Source organism: Gigantopelta aegis, chromosome 2, assembly GCF_016097555.1.
Source record: "Gigantopelta aegis isolate Gae_Host chromosome 2, Gae_host_genome, whole genome shotgun sequence".
Classification (NCBI taxonomy): Eukaryota; Metazoa; Mollusca; class Gastropoda; order Neomphalida; family Peltospiridae; genus Gigantopelta; species Gigantopelta aegis.
Window position 1 is genome coordinate 53278974 of NC_054700.1, and position 18116 is coordinate 53297089.

An 18116-nucleotide genomic window follows, 5' to 3' on the forward strand; every position below is an offset into this window, starting at 1 on the left:
TGGTGTCTTCAGAGGAAACCATCTACATTTTTCCTAATGCAGCAAGTGATCTTTTATATGCACTTTCCCACAGACAGGAAAGCACATACCACAGCATTTGACCAGTTGTGATGCATTAGTTGGAACGAGAAAAAACCCCAATCAGTTGAATGGATCCACCGAGGTGATCTTTTTCCGTCAATTTAAGTCTGTTAATTACATAATATTTGCATTCAAGATTTGTAGAAGCACTAATTAGGTTTCCCTTTATTAATTGGTATAATACTTGGCATGAAGGGTGTGTGTGTGTGCTTATTGGAGTTGGCCACTTAAAGGCACAGGCCCTAGTTTCAGTGAGTGAAAATGGACACTAAATTTAGGAAATCTACAAGCCTGCAACACACATTTGGATAAGGTGATAACAGAGAGAAGCTAAAGTCTATCTGATATTTAAACGGAAATACTGTCTAATAATAACTAGAGCTCGTCTCGATAGCCATTATTTCTTAGACGAACATGCCTTTTTAGAATGATGAAAAATGCATTTTGGGGCATTGCAAAAACTTGGATGACCCAAACCACATCAGGTGTATTAAAATTAATATAATTTTAAATAATAAAATGTAAGTACTTTCTAATTTAAATTATAAAAAATGGATTTAATGGTGCAAAATATGTGGTGTAGTGTTTAAAAAAAACTAGGGTGTGTCACTTTAATATGTTGAATATGATACTTGTTTTATCATGCATTGAGCAGAACGTCTATATTTATCTCTCTGTGTATTTAGGGCAGGACGTAGCCCAGTGGTATAGCGCTCGCTTGATGCGTGGTCGGTCTGTGATTGATCCCCATAAGTGGGCCCCTATGGGCTTTTTCTCATTCCAGCCAGTGTACCATGACTGGTATATCAAAGGCTTTGGTATGTGCTGTCCTGTTTGTGGGATGGTGCATATAAAAGACCCCTTGTTACTAATGGGAAAATGTAGCGGGTTTACTCTCTAAGATTATATGTCAAAATTATCAAATGTTTGACATCCAATAGCCAATGATTAATTTTTCAATGTGCTCTAGTGGTGCCGTTAAACAAAACAAACTTTAACTTTTTCTTTGTGTATTTGTTCCAGAATTCCCTGACGTTGTTGAAGTGGGACCCGACTGGTCAGATGGTGGCGTCCTGTGCGACCAGCGACAAGGACCTGAAGATCTGGACATGTCAGCGAGACCGCCTTGTCTGTCTGTTGTCGCTACCGCACTCCGCCGCGGTGTCCACCTTCCAGTGGTGCAGCATGCCCGGGGTTGGGGACAACAAGCAGCTGCTTCTGGCTGGGTTAGGCCATTTATTTTTAATTTTACCTGACCTCAAACTCGTACAAAACCAGTACACAAAATGCAAGGGCTTAGATTAACTAGAGCAAAATGTAATGTCCGGAGCAGATGAGCAAAGGAGAACGAAGGAAGCTTTAATCACATGACTGGAACAGAAAGGAGAGGATTTATTGCAAGATTTTTTAAGCCATTCCATTGGCTGTTGGGATTTTCAGACAAGTCCATTTTTCCAGGTTGAAAATGCCATTTGTTTGAGGTCCGGTTAAGTATTCATGAAAAGAGAAAACAGTCAAAGTTTTCTACACTATATGGAACACTAAGTAAAATTGTACCACGCTTTGGTGTCGGTCCCTTTGATTTTACCTGTGGTGTATCCCATAGTTAGACCACAGGTGTGTCTGACCTAAATTTTTGCGATTGCTGAATGGCTGAAGAAAGTTACGCCTACAGGTCACATATAGTTCAGGAGGAAGTAAAACCCGTGGTCTAACTAGAGAAATCTCTCGGAAAAGGATGATGTAACAATAACTTAACTGTTCCGAGTTTGATGTCCTTTTGATGATTAAATTACATATTCAATACATTTTCTTGTTTGCAATATCCATGTTTATATATTCAGTATGATTCTCATATTGTTAGTGGCCCAAACTGGATTTTGCGACTAATTTCTTGCAGTTTAAGCAAAAAAATAATAATAATAATTTGTAATCCTAATAAACAATGTTAACAATTGCAGCAAACTCAGAATAGTCTCTCAAAAACTTAGTAAAACATTTTTTTTTAACCATTTTAAATTTTAAAAACATTTTATATATAATTTCATTTATCAGGAGTTGAATTTTCTAATTTTTTAATTATTTCTGATGTCTTGTATTACAGAGGATCAGCGGATGGTGTTGTGTCAGTGTGGTGCGTTCCACAAATACCACACACAGAGGAACATGCAGCTCCGTTTGGCAGAAAATCTACAGCGCAGGTATCTGGAATCTTTTTGTTCTTACTAAGTTAAATGTAGTTTTGTTAGCCTTGTAGGTTTCTTCTCGCTTTTTATAACCATGGGATATGATTTTTCTGTTTTCTCTCCTCTTTTTTGTTTGTTTATGCATAAAATAATTTTTCACAAATTAGACTGAATTTTATCTCCATTCACCTCACTCCATCCTTCTTCAATTTTTTTTTTTTAATAATTGCAATTTAAAGATACATGTTAATGTAATGGTATTATTACAGTGTGTATGTATGTGGATTCATATCGGTGGGGTACCTCCACCCTTCTTTCTTAGGGTAATTAAACATCTTCACACTCCTGATAGAGAAATTGATGCTGATTAATATGCTTAGAAAGTTCATTTACAATAGGAAGGAAGGAAGGAAATGTTTTATTTAACGATGCATGATGCACTCAACACATTTTATTTACGGTTATATGGCATCGGACATATGGTTAAGGACCACACAGATATTAAGGGAAAAAACCCGCTGTCGCCACTTCATGGGCTACTCTTTTCGATGAGCAGCAAGGGATCTTTTATATGCACCATCTCATAGACAGGATAGTACCTACCACAGCCTTTGATATACCTGTGGTAATGCACTGAGAAATAACTCAATTGGCCCACTGACGGGGATTGATTCCAGACCGACCACGCATCAAGCGAGCGTTTTACCACTGGGCTATGTCTTGCCCCCAGTTACAATAGGAAAAACTAATTATTAACACATAATGCACTTAATTTAATTCAGCCACAGTCTTCTGATGAGGAAAACACAGAAGACAGGAACAAAGAAGCAGACACAGCAGAGAAGAAACCTGTACAAGTATTGGTTGGTCATGTAGCCAGCATATGGTCCCTGGCGTTTAGCCCGTCTGCTCTCCTGCTTGCTGTTGGCTGCTGCAAGGGCTGGCTTAATGTCTGGTCCCTACAGGTTGGTAGCTTACATTCTGATCCCAACCCATGAGCCATTGCATGCAAAGACTTACAACATGATGTCAGAAACTGAGTAAACACGGCTCCAAGTTTATTAAGTTGTTGAAAGATTGTGTCGTTAATTATGTATTTTTACAAGATATAACTAAGATAGAGTGCTAATACCTGAGATTTAGGTGTTTTTTAGGTTATTATCGGTTGTTTGCAAAATTGTTTTAATATATAAAATTGTATAATATGACATTGAATATTTTGTGTCAAGTGGTAGATTTTGCCATGTGACGGATCATAATTGCATGTACAGGTAGTTAGTGTTTTAATATAAAATGTCTGGGAAGGTAGCAGTTCAGGTAACCTCTGTTTTAGAGCCTCCACGAGTCCAAAATATTGGACTTGAGTACTTGAAGGTCAAACTCGACCCGGACCCGAGTACCCGACACTTACACTAAATAATCAGACTAAGGAATAAAGTAAACTAGCATTATGCATCTTAATTCCAGCACTGAACATGGGTTCCAAATCATTCCATTTTATTGCATTTCACATATTCGACTTTTGTTCTCCCTCCATGTCTCATAGCCCTATGACGTAACTGGAACAAATATATGGCATAGTGACGTAAACAAATATATGGCATAGTGACGTAAACAAATATATGGCATAGTGACGTAAACAAATATATGGCATAGTGACGTAAACAAATATATGGCATAGTGACGTAAACAAATATATGGCATAGTGACGTAAACAAATATATGGCATAGTGACGTAAACAAATATATGGCATAGTGACGTAAACAAATATATGGCGTAGTGACGTAAACAAATATAATTAAATGAGAGTGCTCTTCGTTGCACGGGTACTCGAGTCCTGTGAATGGACTCGAGTCTTGCTAGACTCAACCCGTGTCCCGAGTACTCGAGTACTCATGGAGACCCTACTCTGTTTTATTTGAACGTTTTGTGTTACTATGCTAAAGATCAGTTGTACTATTTATTTGGTGGACATGTCTTAATGTAAACTTAGGTACTTATTAAATCATTTCAAATCTATTACACCTGGTACCCTTTTCACTGAATTTTTTTTTATTATTTAGTAAATATTATTATAAATTAAAATATATTAATATCAAGTTCTAATACTCTGTTTAAAGGGACATACCCTGGTTTTTAAACACTAAGGCATATTTGTTTACTATTAAAGTTGTTTTTAATAACTGAAATCATACTTTACTTAGATTTTATGGTTTAGATTATTATTTTTTATATATTCGAAATGTTTTTGGTCATCCTGGTGTTTTTAATATCACAAAATACATTTCTCGTATTTTTAAAAACGCACATGCGTCTGAGAAGTAACAGTTATGGAGTCGAGTTTTAGTCTATTTTTAGAGAGTATTTCACCATTTCAAAGTCACAGACTCATGTTTCTCTGAATTGTAACTTTATCCAAATGTGTTACAGGTTTGTAGATTAACTAAACTTAGTGCTAATTTTCATGGGCGGAAACTAGGGTCTGTCCCTTTAATTGAAGAACAATATTATTTCAAAATAAAATTGAACATTCAGTTAAGTCACACTATTTCACCAATTTTGAAATCAATTTATCTCATACAATCACTTTGGGATTTATCCAGGCATACGCCCCTTCCCAAAAGAAAGTGGCACTGAAAATTCCCAATTTCTGTACTAAGCATTCCCAATATGTATTATTTTATTATGTCTGTTGTAATAAATTAATTTAACAGTGGTGTACGGCATCATTCAGTAGCCTTGAAACACATCTCAAGATATGATTTCCTAACCCCATCAGACATGGGATTCTGGCAAAATATTCTGGGCCTATATTTTCAAAGTTATCTTAGCATTAGGAAATTGTCAAACCATCATAAGCTATGATGTCACTATAACGTGTGCTGTATTGAGGTCATTGCCTACAATGGCTTTACAATTTTGTAGCACGATGATAGCTTTGAAAATCCATAGCCAGGACTGTAGCTTGTAATTCTAAATAATCTGTTTTGTTTTGTTTCAGGATGGCTCGTTGCTACAGACAAAGTCCGGCAACGGAACAGTGAAGAGTCTTTGCTGGATCAGTGATCGCTACATTGCGTACTGCTTCAGCAGGTCAAAGGTGATAGTTTCATTGGTCAGCTAGTCACAAAACATTCCATTCATTGTAGCTTGCTGCTAATGGAAACATGAAGTGGGTTTCTTCTAAGACTGTATGTCAGAATTATCAACCAATATGACAATAGATCATGATTTATAAAACAGTGGGGGGTTTTCTGTTTAACCTGACCTCCTATCCTAAGGGAATAAGCCATTGTTTGAGGTTAGGTTAAGTATTCTTAAAAGAGAAAACGATGCAAGTTTCTTCAGTTTTGTAGGTGAGTGGCTGATTGATCACCTTACAATACACTTTTAAATCAGTTGTATTTAAAACTTCATGTGATTCCTTGTCTAGCGAAAATGTCACACAGTACTTTTGATTATATTACAGTATTTCAATGAATAAATGTGCTGGGTTTTTTACATTGAATTTTTATGGAAAAAGTCTGCTTACAGGATGTGCACGTGCTGCAGTACAAACCTGAGGTGTACGGGAAAGACTTGGTGGTCGCGGTTGCCAGGAAAGTGCTGAAGGCGCGGGGAATTATGGGTCTCGACGCGTCACCATACTTCAAGGGCTTTCTCCAGCGACTGCCAAACATGCTGCAGGAACAGTACCTCTATGAAAAGGTAAAAATTATTTATTTCATTATCATAAAAGGACAAAAATTGTATCTCACATATAACCATCATACCGGGTGCATGCAACTAAATAAAATAATTCCATTCGTGACCTTTTCATCCCAAGATTGTATATTAATTTAATTTATTTTCAAATTGATGTAATGAAAAACAAATTAACATTACTTTAGAAGTTATTAAATCTTATCATATTTAAGTCGGAAGTACTTAGTATGTTATATAGCATATTTACACAGGTGGCAATGTACACTGCCCTTGAGAGTGTTTCCTTATTTCGGTGTTATTGCCTTTACACACACAAATGCACACACAAACACACACAAACACAGCCCCCACCCCCCAGTGAGGCATTAATACTCATTCTAGATTGGAACCAGTACCAAGATGTGAAAACCCAGCCGTACTCTATATAATAATGACGGGAAACGAAATTTTGGTTCCACGATTTTACCGACATAGTACCAAAAACTATCATTACCGTGAAATCCAAAGGCCTGTAATAACCATTGCATGACCAATTCCAGTGCTAGTGTGTCAAGTATTTGAAGTTTTATGTAAGTTTTAGCCATTATTAGCATAACATTATTTCGATGTTGTTTTATATAAATTTCAGCCAGTGATTATGTTGGGAGATCAGCTGACCCACAGCCAGTACCTGCAGTGTCTGACTGCCATGTGCGTGGATCTGGCCATCGATAAAACTCTGTGTTTTGTCCCTGCACCGTTACATCACCAGTCTCCACAAACTTGTAAGTTACTTATTACAGGACTTCTAGATTATGGCAGCCCCACTCCCATGGCTAGTGATATTCAGTGTTGGGGCTATTAAATAACTACTATTGCCATGCCTGACGGCTAGTGAATTTTTTTTGTGGTCAAATGTTGCAGTTAAGTCTGTTTTGTAATATGAATATCGTGCCCCCCCGCCCCCCCCCCCCCCCCCCCCCTTCAATGTTAGTGTTTCTCCCTCTTTAGGTGACATATCTGATTACTATTATTTTGTAGTAAAATTGTATTAACTTAAAAGTCTAGTAGGGCTAGTGAATTTTTAATCACGGCCAGTAAATTTTTTAAATCACTGATCTCATGGCTAGTGGATTTTATAAAAATTCTAGAAGCCCTGAATTAGTGTCGGGGTTCTATGTTGATGCTGTGTATTGATCACGTGTGTGTGGGGTGCGGGGGGGGGGGGGGGTGCGTAGGTAAAAGGCAGTGCAGGGATAAAAAAAAAATCCTAGATTTATCTAGAATTTCACTTTTTAAAAATCTGTATAGTGTTCCCGGGTTTTGTGCAGTTTGTCCAAAATTTTGCATATTCTCCATTCAAAACTTACAATATGATTTCTGCTGATACTTTGAAAGTTGCACTTTGAACTAGTAAAAATGGACACCAAATATGTAACACACAGTAACAAAAAGGTAATACAAGAATCTCATGAAATACCCTCTAAACATAGACTAGATCTCACCTCCCTAACCAATACTTCCCTGGGTGGGACGTAGTTAAAACATGGAAATACCCTCTAAACATAGACTAGATCTCACCTCCCTAACCAATACTTCCCTGGGTGGGACGTAGTTAAAACATGGAAATACCCTCTAAACATAGACTAGATCTCACCTCCCTAACCAATACTTCCCTGGGTGGGACATAGCTCGGTGGCACAGAGCTCGCTTGATGTGTGGTCGGTCAGAGACCGATCCCCGTCGGTGAGCCCATTGGGCTATTTCTCGTTCCAGCCAGTGCACCACAACTGGTATATCAAAGGCCGTGGTATGTGCTATCCTGTCTGTGGGATGGTGCAAATAAGAGATCCCGTGCTGCGAATCGAAAAGAGTAGCCCAAGAAGTGGCGACATGGGTTTCCTTGTAATATTTGTGTGGTCTTTAACAATACATCTGACACCATATATGGCTGGCTGGCTGTTTTGCTACCTGTGTGGCTGTATGGCTGTCTTGCTGGCTGTATGGCTAGCTGGCTGTCTTGCTGCCTGTGTCTTGCTGTCTGGCTGGCTGGTTGGCTGGCTGGCTGGCTGGTTGGCTGGCTGGTTCTTTTCACTCCTTGATATTGAGCTGAAATTTGTGCATATACTGTTTTTTGCTCATAATTATATCTCTTTTTTTTTTTTTTTTTCTTAATTCAAATGACTGTGTTTTTGTTGTTTTATGTTGCAGTGGCCAGTCGAATCGTGCAGGCATGGCAGTGGCTGTTGTCCTATTCCACAGTGGTGAAGACTGCACATGCACTAACCAATCACAGCTCATTCCCGGCCACATTTTCCACCCTCAACAAGGACGAGGCTGTACAAGTCCATGGGGAAGGATACGTGAGTGTTTGTCAATAGCCAAAATGTCTCTCAGTTCCTAACTATCATGGATGCCAAAACAATGCAGTCTGTGTAGGTTTTTCAGAAAGAACAAGTTTATTTTAATTCATAAATAAATCAGGTTTTCTTTTTCATCTATCACCCTCTGCCTATCATTCTCATTATCTTAATATTAAAAACATTCCAATTTCTCCCACTGTTTCAATCTATTTCGACCTTTTCTGTCAGTTTCCTCCGACTCTGTCTTCTGAGCTGTCCACACCATCGGCTTCCTGTCTCAACTTCCTCCACGGGTGCAGTCTCTGTGTATTTCCCTGCACCCACCTGGCATCACCATCCTCTGCCGCTAATAAAGCTGGTCTGACCAACAGCACTAACTAATGACTACCGGTACTATGGGTGCATAGTAGGTGGTTACAAGTGCCTCTTAACAATGCCAGAAGTAACTACTGAACACTCCCCGAAGTGGTCAGACTAAGCCCACAGCTAAAAGCTGATGGGGAATGGCAGGTGTATGGCACAGATAGCCACAAGAGACAAGCACATGTCGCTGTTGGATAGACAAGGACTGGGATGTAGAGGTAGACAGCGAAAGAAGTTGAAAGATAGGAGTTGCCAGATCAGGAAGAAAAAAAAATATATATATATATATATCAGGTTTGAAATAGTAGAAAGTGGAGAAATTGATGATGGAAACCTGTCTCCATTTTCACGACATGAGTTAAGATAGCATCAAATGCAAAGAATTAAATTTCTTTTAAAATCATTTAAGGATTGTCTGTTATGGGGGGAGTAATGTTTGGGCTACTATTACTAACTGCCTTGGTTAGTTTTTCTTTCATTTAGCTTGCGAAGTGGTAGTCTCATGGTTTATATAGCGGCTTTTGCTATATCGAGGTGGAGGGGGAGGTGCTAGGTAACTATATGCTTCTTCGCAAATACCCTCTCTTTTGGGTTTGATCTATTCCCATGGCTGTATTATGTTACTAACTTTCGTTGTTGTTGACAGGACAACAGCAAGTGGGACTTGCTGAAGGACAGTCAGATCATGTCGTGGGCGACGAACCACCCCGAGGACTGGCAGGTCGGGGGGCGGTGTCAGGCGTATTTGATGGGTACTGGCCGGCATGGGCAGCTGTGTGAGGGTGGTAGGACGTCGCTCACCCCAGTACACGTGTCGTCATTCTACTGTGCTCAGCAGGTGAGACGGAACCACAGGGGCTTGTAACGATCTTCACCATTAGGCCTACACATACTATATATTTATATTTATCATATATTCTTACACACCTGTTGGTGAGACGGAACCACAGGGGCTTGTAACGATCTTCACCATTAGGCCTACACATACTATATATTTATATTTATCATATATTCTTACACACCTGTTGGTGAGACGGAACCACAGGGGCTTGTAACGATCTTCACCATTAGGCCTACACATACTATATATTTATATTTATCATATATTCTTACACACCTGTTGGTGAGACGGAACCACAGGGGCTTGTAACGATCTTCACCATTAGGCCTACACATACTATATATTTATATTTATCATATATTCTTACACACCTGTTGGTGAGAACACCATGCCTTATTTTTGGTTACACATGGTTGTTTACACACATAAATGTGTTAATAATTTCAAGACATACGACTGGTTGCTCCTAGGTGATGATCAGGTCACCAATGTCCTACATCCAATGAAAAACTACATGATGGAAATCAATTAGACTGTGACGTATAGTTAACCTGACATTCATGTGTCTGTGACATGTAAGTCAGCTACAACTGCAACGGCTGTAAATAACTTTTAGTCGAAAACCATGTTAAAATTTGCTTAAAACCTAGTTTTTGAGGATATGTAAGAAATATAATAATACATTCGTATCCGTTAAATACCATTTATCTCACAACTTGTTTAAAAACATATCAAACTCAATTTCGCTCTTTAGATACATTTTAAAACAACTTGTTGTGAGATAAATGGTATCTAATGGCCACTCATGTATTATTCTCTATAAGATAGCTAGCATGTCCAGTGTAATCAAAGTTTGTGATATTTTTCAGATCACATACTTTCAGAATTTGATAACTTTGCAAATTAGATGTAACTTAATCGAGTTTACATTACTGCGTTTATTGACATTTAAGCAAACATACTACGGTGACATTCCAGAATTGATGTGTGCATTCATTGTCATCAAACAAAAACATTTCAATAGCAACTTTACACTAAAGGATGTGCAGTATTCAAAAAACAAAAAACGTTAAGCACTAGTTTTATTTTCATGTAAAGATATCCAAAATGATGTACTTCATATTTGAGGTCATTTTCATTGAAAAAGACGCAGTGTCCCATATTCTTACGTCATTTGAATAGTGCGTAATGGCTGACTGTAATTAAAGTTACCTATACAGTTTACAAAAACACATTCTATTAAGCTTGAGATTATATGATAAAGAAATTATTACCCTCCTGTGTTTCGGTATTGTCAATATCATATACAGTCGACCTTCGATAACTCAAACTTCGATCTTTCGTAAACGTCGATCTCTCGAAGTGAAACGGCGGTCCCGGCCGAACTGCTATACAAACTAGTAATAACAGACTTCGAACACTCAAACTTCGCACATTCGAAAAACTCTATCTCTCAAAGTAATTTTGTGGTCCCACCATAAAAAAATAAGGGATATTGCACTTCCAAAACTTGAAGTTTGTGGAGTGACTGAGCCTTTTAACTGTACCGGTAATACTTTAAAGAAAAATTAATTGTCACCCAAGCCAAGCGTGAGTGCCCCGACTGGTCTCGGCTATCGATGATACATGCGGTAATTACAGAATAATAGATCGCCGACTATGCGGAACGAAATGATCCTACATGCCTGCATTGGGTTGTCGGTGTTTGTACACGGCAGCGGGCCTCATTACACAAAGTACGGATAGTCTTGTAATCTTCAAAAAACTGTTGTAATAACAATTAACGCTGTTTGTTTTTCCTCTTAAACGAGTGCAAAAAAGTACATAACCTAGTGCTATTTGGCATACAGCGTTTTGATTTGTTATGTTATGTCTCGCTATGTTAGTGAGGGTTTTTAAAATGATTTTTGTGATTTACAATAATTTTGCTATTTATATTGTGTATTTTTTATTTGGTAAACAAATGTACTTAGTGCTAATCGACATTCAGTTTTTAATTTATTACAACGTTACATTCCGCCTTGTTTTGAAATTTGAAAAATATATCAACTTTAATTTATCGCTTACTTCCGGTTATATGTAAGTACGTGCTTTCAGTTTTCTTTTCTCTTTTTTTTACTTTACTGTCAATTAATACAATAAAAGTACATAGAGATGTACGTCAAATTGATCGGATTTATCTCGTTTCTGTTAATATTTACTTATTTTTATCATATACACAGAAGAAATGTGCTAACATCCAATATCAACGAAATGATAATACTGCAATTCAGTTTCACTTTGAGGTCTGCTGTACGAAGTTCGAACACTCGAACTCCCTGAAACTCGAACTATTTCGTCGTCCCCTTCAACTTCGAGTTAACGAAGTTTGACTGTATTAGGAATAAATATAATGTATTATGCTTGCCCAAGGGTCACATAATACAATTTTTATTCCTAATATATGATATTGACAATACCGAAACACACTGGTAATAACTTCATTATATTATATAATGTACATTGTTCTACATAATAGTAATTATAATCCATTCTCATAGGCATTGTATATGGCTGTCCTGCTTGTGTGAAAGTGCATATAAAAGATTCTTTGCTGCAAGTGGAAAACTACATGTTAGAATTACCAATTAATCAATGTGTTCTAGTGGTGGTGTTAATAAAACAAACTTAGTTTAGCATGTTGCTTTAGAGTGAGACATGGTTTTAATTTTATTAAAAACGCTGAAGCATAATTAAGCCAACATTCAATTTTCAAGAAATGTTTGACAAAGTCACTAGCCTTCATAAAATCTTTGGCTAGTACCCTATCTATTATTATAGTAATACAGTTGATAATTTCCACTAGCCCAGGCCAGAAATCTAGTATCCTATCTATTATTATAGTAATACAGTTGATACTTTTCACTAGCCCAGGCCAGAAATCTAGTATCCTATCTATTATTATAGTAATACAGTTGATAATTTCCACTAGCCCAGGCCAGAAATCTAGTATCCTATCTATTATTATAGTAATACAGTTGATAATTTCCACTAGCCCAGGCCAGAAATCTAGTATCCTATCAATTATTATAGTAATACAGTTGATAATTTCCACTAGCCCAGGCCAGAAACCTACTGGGGGAACCAACATTCCTCTTATTTTGTTTGATAAAAGCTGTACACTTTTGTGTAAATATGCTAATGCCCAGTATTGGTTGTATTCCAGATTATTTGTGGACTGAACTGTACATTTGCCATCCAAGTGAACGGCACAGTGATGGCATGTGGAGAGGGAAGCTATGGTCGCCTTGGACAAGGAAATTCAGAAGACACACACATCCTAACTGCTATTGGAGGTCTACAAGGTATTGGAGCTTTCATCTTCCTTCATTCTGTGTCAAATGAATATAACATTAGTTTTTAGTCCCCTACCGGTCCGACTGGAGGGGACTATAGGTTTCATCACTATCATCTATTCATCCGTCTGTTTGTCCTACATATTGTTTTCTGAATTTTGTTTTTAGAATGCCATGACATATTATGTACAGTTACAGATCAAGTTTTACTTTCATGGCTTTTGAACTTTAGGGAGATACGAAAATTTGCTTTCCGGACTTTTTTTTCTTTTTCAGAAGGCCTTGAGATATTAACCTGAAATATTGTGTGTAGCTTTATCATGTACTGTTACAGATCATGTTTGATTTTAATGGAGATACAATGTATACCCATTTTGACAAAGTTATGGCCCTTGAAGTTAAGCAGTGTGGAAATTTGTTTTTCAGACTTTTTGATTCAGAAGGCCTTGAGATAATGACCTGACATTTTGTGTTATAGATCAAATGTGACTTTCGTGGTAGTTTACCCATTTTTGACAGAGTTATGGCCCTTGAACTTAGTAGATATGAAGAAATTTTTTGTCCAGACTTTTGTTTTACAATGCCTGAAGATACTGAGGTGAAAGTTTGTGTATATCTTTATCATGTTCTGTTACAGATCAAGTTTAACTTTCATGGTGGTTTACCCACTTTTCACAAAATTTAAGAGATATGTAAAACATTTGGGGGCAGGAAGTAGCACAGTGGTATAAAGCACTCACCTGATGCATCGTGGGTCTAGGATCAATCCCAGTCGGTGGACCCAATGGATTAATCTCTCGCTCCACGACTGGTATATCAGTTGCTGTGATATGTGCTATCCAGACCTGTCAACCCTCCCGGATTCCGCGGGAGTCTCCCGGTATTTGATCAAATCTCCTTTCACCTGTGCGGGAGACAGTTTCTCCTGTTAAATGACATTTTTGTAAGAATAAAAAAAAATCGATCCTCTTTCGTCAAAATAACAGAAGGGAAGTAACTCTGCCTTTTTTTTCTCATTCGAAAAATGTCGACTACTTTCGGTTTCCGAGAATGTAACAGGCCGAATTGTCCCGACTGTTTAACCTTTGCCGAAGTGAGAATTGTGGGATAGCCTATTTATATTGTTAAAAAAGCACATGGAGTTTATAAAATGACGTGTTATTATAATGTTTGTTGTCATCGTAATGGCTACGAAGCGTGTTGCCGCTAATTCAACAGGCTGTGTATTGACATTCAGTGTTGCCATATAAAAAAAAAAACTATCCAATTTAGTTCTAATAACACCTCTGAATTGTAAAATGTCTTCCCACTGGATTACATAATGCAACTATGACGAATCTGAACTGCCAGACTCATGAGTTGACAGCGATACACACGATGCATGTTAAAATCACATGTCACAGCAAGACAACGAAAAGACCAATTAGCTGTATAAACATACTTGTGTCAGTTAATTTTGTATGTTTGTGCGGTAAAATGTTGGTTATAAGGGTACACTTCAAGAAATTATTTTTGTACAATTAAAAAATGTTGTGTTTGACATTGACATAAAGTTACTCACGGAAATGGGTATAATTCCGGTATATTTCACACGATGTCCGTAATGAGGTTTTACTTATGATTAATGAAAATACAATGTTTATTGCATCATTATAATGATTTTAAATAAGTACCATGCCACCGTTCCTCATTATAGTAAAAACTGAATATTAATTTATAAGATTTATATAAATTTGTTTTTGGTACTTAGGTACACTAACCACAAATAAGTTTTAAATTATAATATTTAAACTTTAAAAAAAAAAAAAAAAAAAAAAAAAAAAAAAAAATTTAAATATATATATATATATATATATATATTTTTTTAATGCCAAGATCTAAGGTTAAGAAGTATATATGACATTATAAAGTATTCATATAACTTGCGATTTTGGGTTAAATTGTGTGAATTTAAAAAATCTCCTGCTTTTTGACAAAATCTCCTGCTTTTTTAACACACACCTCCTGCTTTCTCTTGACTAAAGGTTGACAGGTCTGGACTGCTATCCTATCTGTGGCATAGTGCATATAAAAGATCGCTTGCTGCTAATGGAAAAATGTAGCGGGTTTCCTGTCTATGACTGTGTCAAAATTACCATATGTTTGACATCCAATAGCTGATGATTAATAAGTCAATGTTCTCTAGTGGTGTCGTTAAACAAATCAAACTTTAACTTTTTTAAATTACCAAATTTTTGACATCCAATATCCGATGATTAATAAATCAATGTTCTCTAGTGGTGTCGTTAAACAAAACAAATTTTAACTTTTCAGGTCAGGTCAGGGTTTAACATGCACACTCAGAGAAAGCTGTTGTAGTGCATGCCTGTCATGGGCGCAGGTGTCGACTTAACGCCGGCTCCTTTGTCCAGGACAAGAAAGGGGTTGGGGTGGTTGGGAGAGGGGACCGCCCGCACTTGGCAAGTGCTAGAAAGGGGTTGGGGTGGTTGGGAGAGGGGACCGCCCACACTTGGCAAGTGCTAGAAAGGGGTTGGGGTGGTTGGGAGAGGGGACCGCCCACACTTGGCAAGTGCTAGAAAGGGGTTGGGGTGGTTGGGAGAGGGGACCGCCCACACTTGGCAAGTGCAAGAAAGGGGTTGGGGTGGTTGGGAGAGGGGACCGCCCACACTTGGCAAGTGCAAGAAAGGGGTTGGGGTGGTTGGGAGAGGGGACCGCCCACACTTGGCAAGTGCTAGAAAGGGGTTGGGGTGGTTGGGAGAGGGGACCGCCCACACTTGGCAAGTGCAAGAAAGGGGTTGGGGTGTTTGGGAGAGGGGACCGCCCATACTTGGCAAGTGCTAGAAAGGGGTTGGGGTGTTTGGGAGAGGGGACCGCCCACACTTGGCAAGTGCAAGAAAGGGGTTGGGGTGGTTGGGAGAGGGGACAGCCCACACTTGGCAAGTGCAAGAAAGGGGTTGGGGTGGTTGGGAGAGGGGACAGCCCACATTTGGCAAGTGCAAGAAAGCACTAGCAGGATGACCAGGGTCGGTAATTAAAAAAACTTTTTAACTTTATTTTCAATTTTATTAGCATGAGACCTGGACTGTTTTACAGGTTTTGTGATTGTCCAGCTGTCATCTAGTGTACTCTAGTGGTGTCGTTAAACAAAATAGACCCTAACTATTTAACTTTATTTTAAATTTATAAAACGAGATGTGTCCTGTTTTTGTGATTTTGTGATTGTCCAGCTGTGTGCTCTAGTGGTGTTGTTAAACAAAAAACCTTTAACTATTTAACTTTATTTTAAATTTTATAAACATATGATGTGGGCTGTTTTACAGGTTTTGTGATTGTCCAGCTGTCGTCGTCCGTGGGTTCCGACGGTCACAGCATGGCAGTCACTGACTGTGGCGAGGTCTTCAGCTGGGGGGACGGCGACTACGGCAAGCTGGGACACGGAAACAACGATCGGCAGAAACGGCCCAAACAGATCATGGCTCTGCAAGGCGAAGAAGTCATCCAGGTTTGTCGAGAGTTTTAATTTAAAAATCATTATTATTAGGTTGTTTTTTTAGTTTTGTCAGCCATTTTAAAAGCTTGGTTTCACACTGTGCTGTGGCACACAGTTTATACAATGTATGGTACTTAGTGTACGGTATTTATTATAATGGCTTTGAGTTTTTCACATGATATTTTATTTGATCATTTATTTTGTTGATGTGATGGGTTTTTCCCCCTAGCTAATGATAAAAGTACAGTTGCTTGCCAAAGTGTTTCAATATCCAGATAAAGGACTGAGTTGAAGTGACATTTGGCCATGAGGTATACATTGTTGTATCTGTATACTTTTCACAAACTTACTTTTCATAATTAATTGGCTCCAGGCTAATAAAAAAACTAAGACTAAGAAATTTAATCTTGTGTATGTGCAATACCTACGACCTATCCTTTAATTGGCAATAATTGCATGTTTATGTTTTAATATAATTTCCTCATGTTTTGTCTCTCTGTATCAGGCTTCCTGTGGCTTCAAGCACAGTGCTGTCGCAACCATGGATGGAAAGCTGTTCACTTTTGGAAATGGTGACTATGGAAGACTGGGCCATGGATCCAGATCTGACGAGAAGCTGCCAACAAGAATCGTGTTTCCAGATAATATTAAAATTGGACAGGTAACAACAAAACAATCATCATCATCTTTTGCTGTCCACCTCCAGATCCCAGTCCTTGTCTTTCCAACCGCGACAGCTGTTTGTGCCAGTTGCCTGAAATTTTGTATTAGCTTTTTTTTTCTGTAGGCTTAGTCTGATCTTACCAGGGAGCTTATTATCTTTGAAAGCAGGAAGCTATTTGAGAAAAGTGTGCTGCTACATGTATATCTGTTGATTACAGTGAGGTGTATATACTGTTAACAGGGAGTTTTGTATCTTAGAAATTGTGAGACCATTTAAGAAAGTTAGTAGCTACTTACATCTATGTACATACCGGTAACAGGTTGTTCATAATCTTTGAAAGTAGAATTAAGCCATCGGACTACAGGCTGGTAGGTACAGGGTATTCGCAGCCCGGTACCGGCTCCCACCCAGAGCGAGTTCTTAAGGGCTCAGTGGGTAGGTGTAAGGCCACTACACCCTCTTCTCTCTCACTAACCAACTAACAACTAACCCACTGTCTTGGACAGACAGCCCAGACAGCTGAGGTGTGTGCCCAGGACAGAGTGCTTGAACCTTAATTGGATATAAGCACGAAAATAAGTTGAAATGAAATGAAAGTAGAGGGTGGTTTGAGAAAAATTAGCAACTCTTAACTACCGAGTGTAGTGAGGTGTTTAATTATAAGCATGAAATGTAGATGTAGATGGCTGCAGAAGCTGTAATTTCCTTAAAGAAATGTGGCCTCTTAATGAATAGAGATGTGTAGTATAACCAGTATACCGCAATATAAATATTGAACAATACATATCCCAATATTTTAATAGTATACCAGTATATTGCACTTGCAATCACACATATTATGTTTTCAAACAAAAAGTACTAGTTTACAAAAAAGAAACAATAGCTTCACTTGTTCAGAACGACTGGTGTATCATTTTATTAAGTTATACAAAATGTAAATGAAATTAGTTTACTTTATAGATTCTAATAATTGACGATAGGTCTTCACAATACATCTCAATTCAGGTTCCTGTATCGCAGTATATCACAAAAACAAAATTGCGGCAATGCTCATCACTAATGAATACTCTACATACATGTTCTGCAGACTCTATTTTGAGCGGGACGT

The 18116-nt window shown here is 38.0% G+C and overlaps 1 protein-coding gene across 2 annotated transcripts in view; it reads left to right on the forward strand.

The window, feature by feature from the left end:
* LOC121387076 (probable E3 ubiquitin-protein ligase HERC1) overlaps positions 1 to 18116 on the forward strand; it is a 130504-nt gene that overhangs the window by 93162 nt on the left and 19226 nt on the right. For both annotated transcript variants that reach the window (XM_041518088.1, XM_041518098.1), the window contains exons 57-67: positions 1105 to 1307; positions 2186 to 2282; positions 3050 to 3232; positions 5270 to 5368; positions 5803 to 5976; positions 6602 to 6737; positions 8164 to 8315; positions 9325 to 9516; positions 12725 to 12863; positions 16175 to 16356; positions 16850 to 17005. In XM_041518088.1, the coding sequence (XP_041374022.1) occupies positions 1105 to 1307; positions 2186 to 2282; positions 3050 to 3232; positions 5270 to 5368; positions 5803 to 5976; positions 6602 to 6737; positions 8164 to 8315; positions 9325 to 9516; positions 12725 to 12863; positions 16175 to 16356; positions 16850 to 17005 (1713 nt within the window). The remainder of the gene's footprint in view (positions 1 to 1104; positions 1308 to 2185; positions 2283 to 3049; positions 3233 to 5269; positions 5369 to 5802; positions 5977 to 6601; positions 6738 to 8163; positions 8316 to 9324; positions 9517 to 12724; positions 12864 to 16174; positions 16357 to 16849; positions 17006 to 18116) is intronic.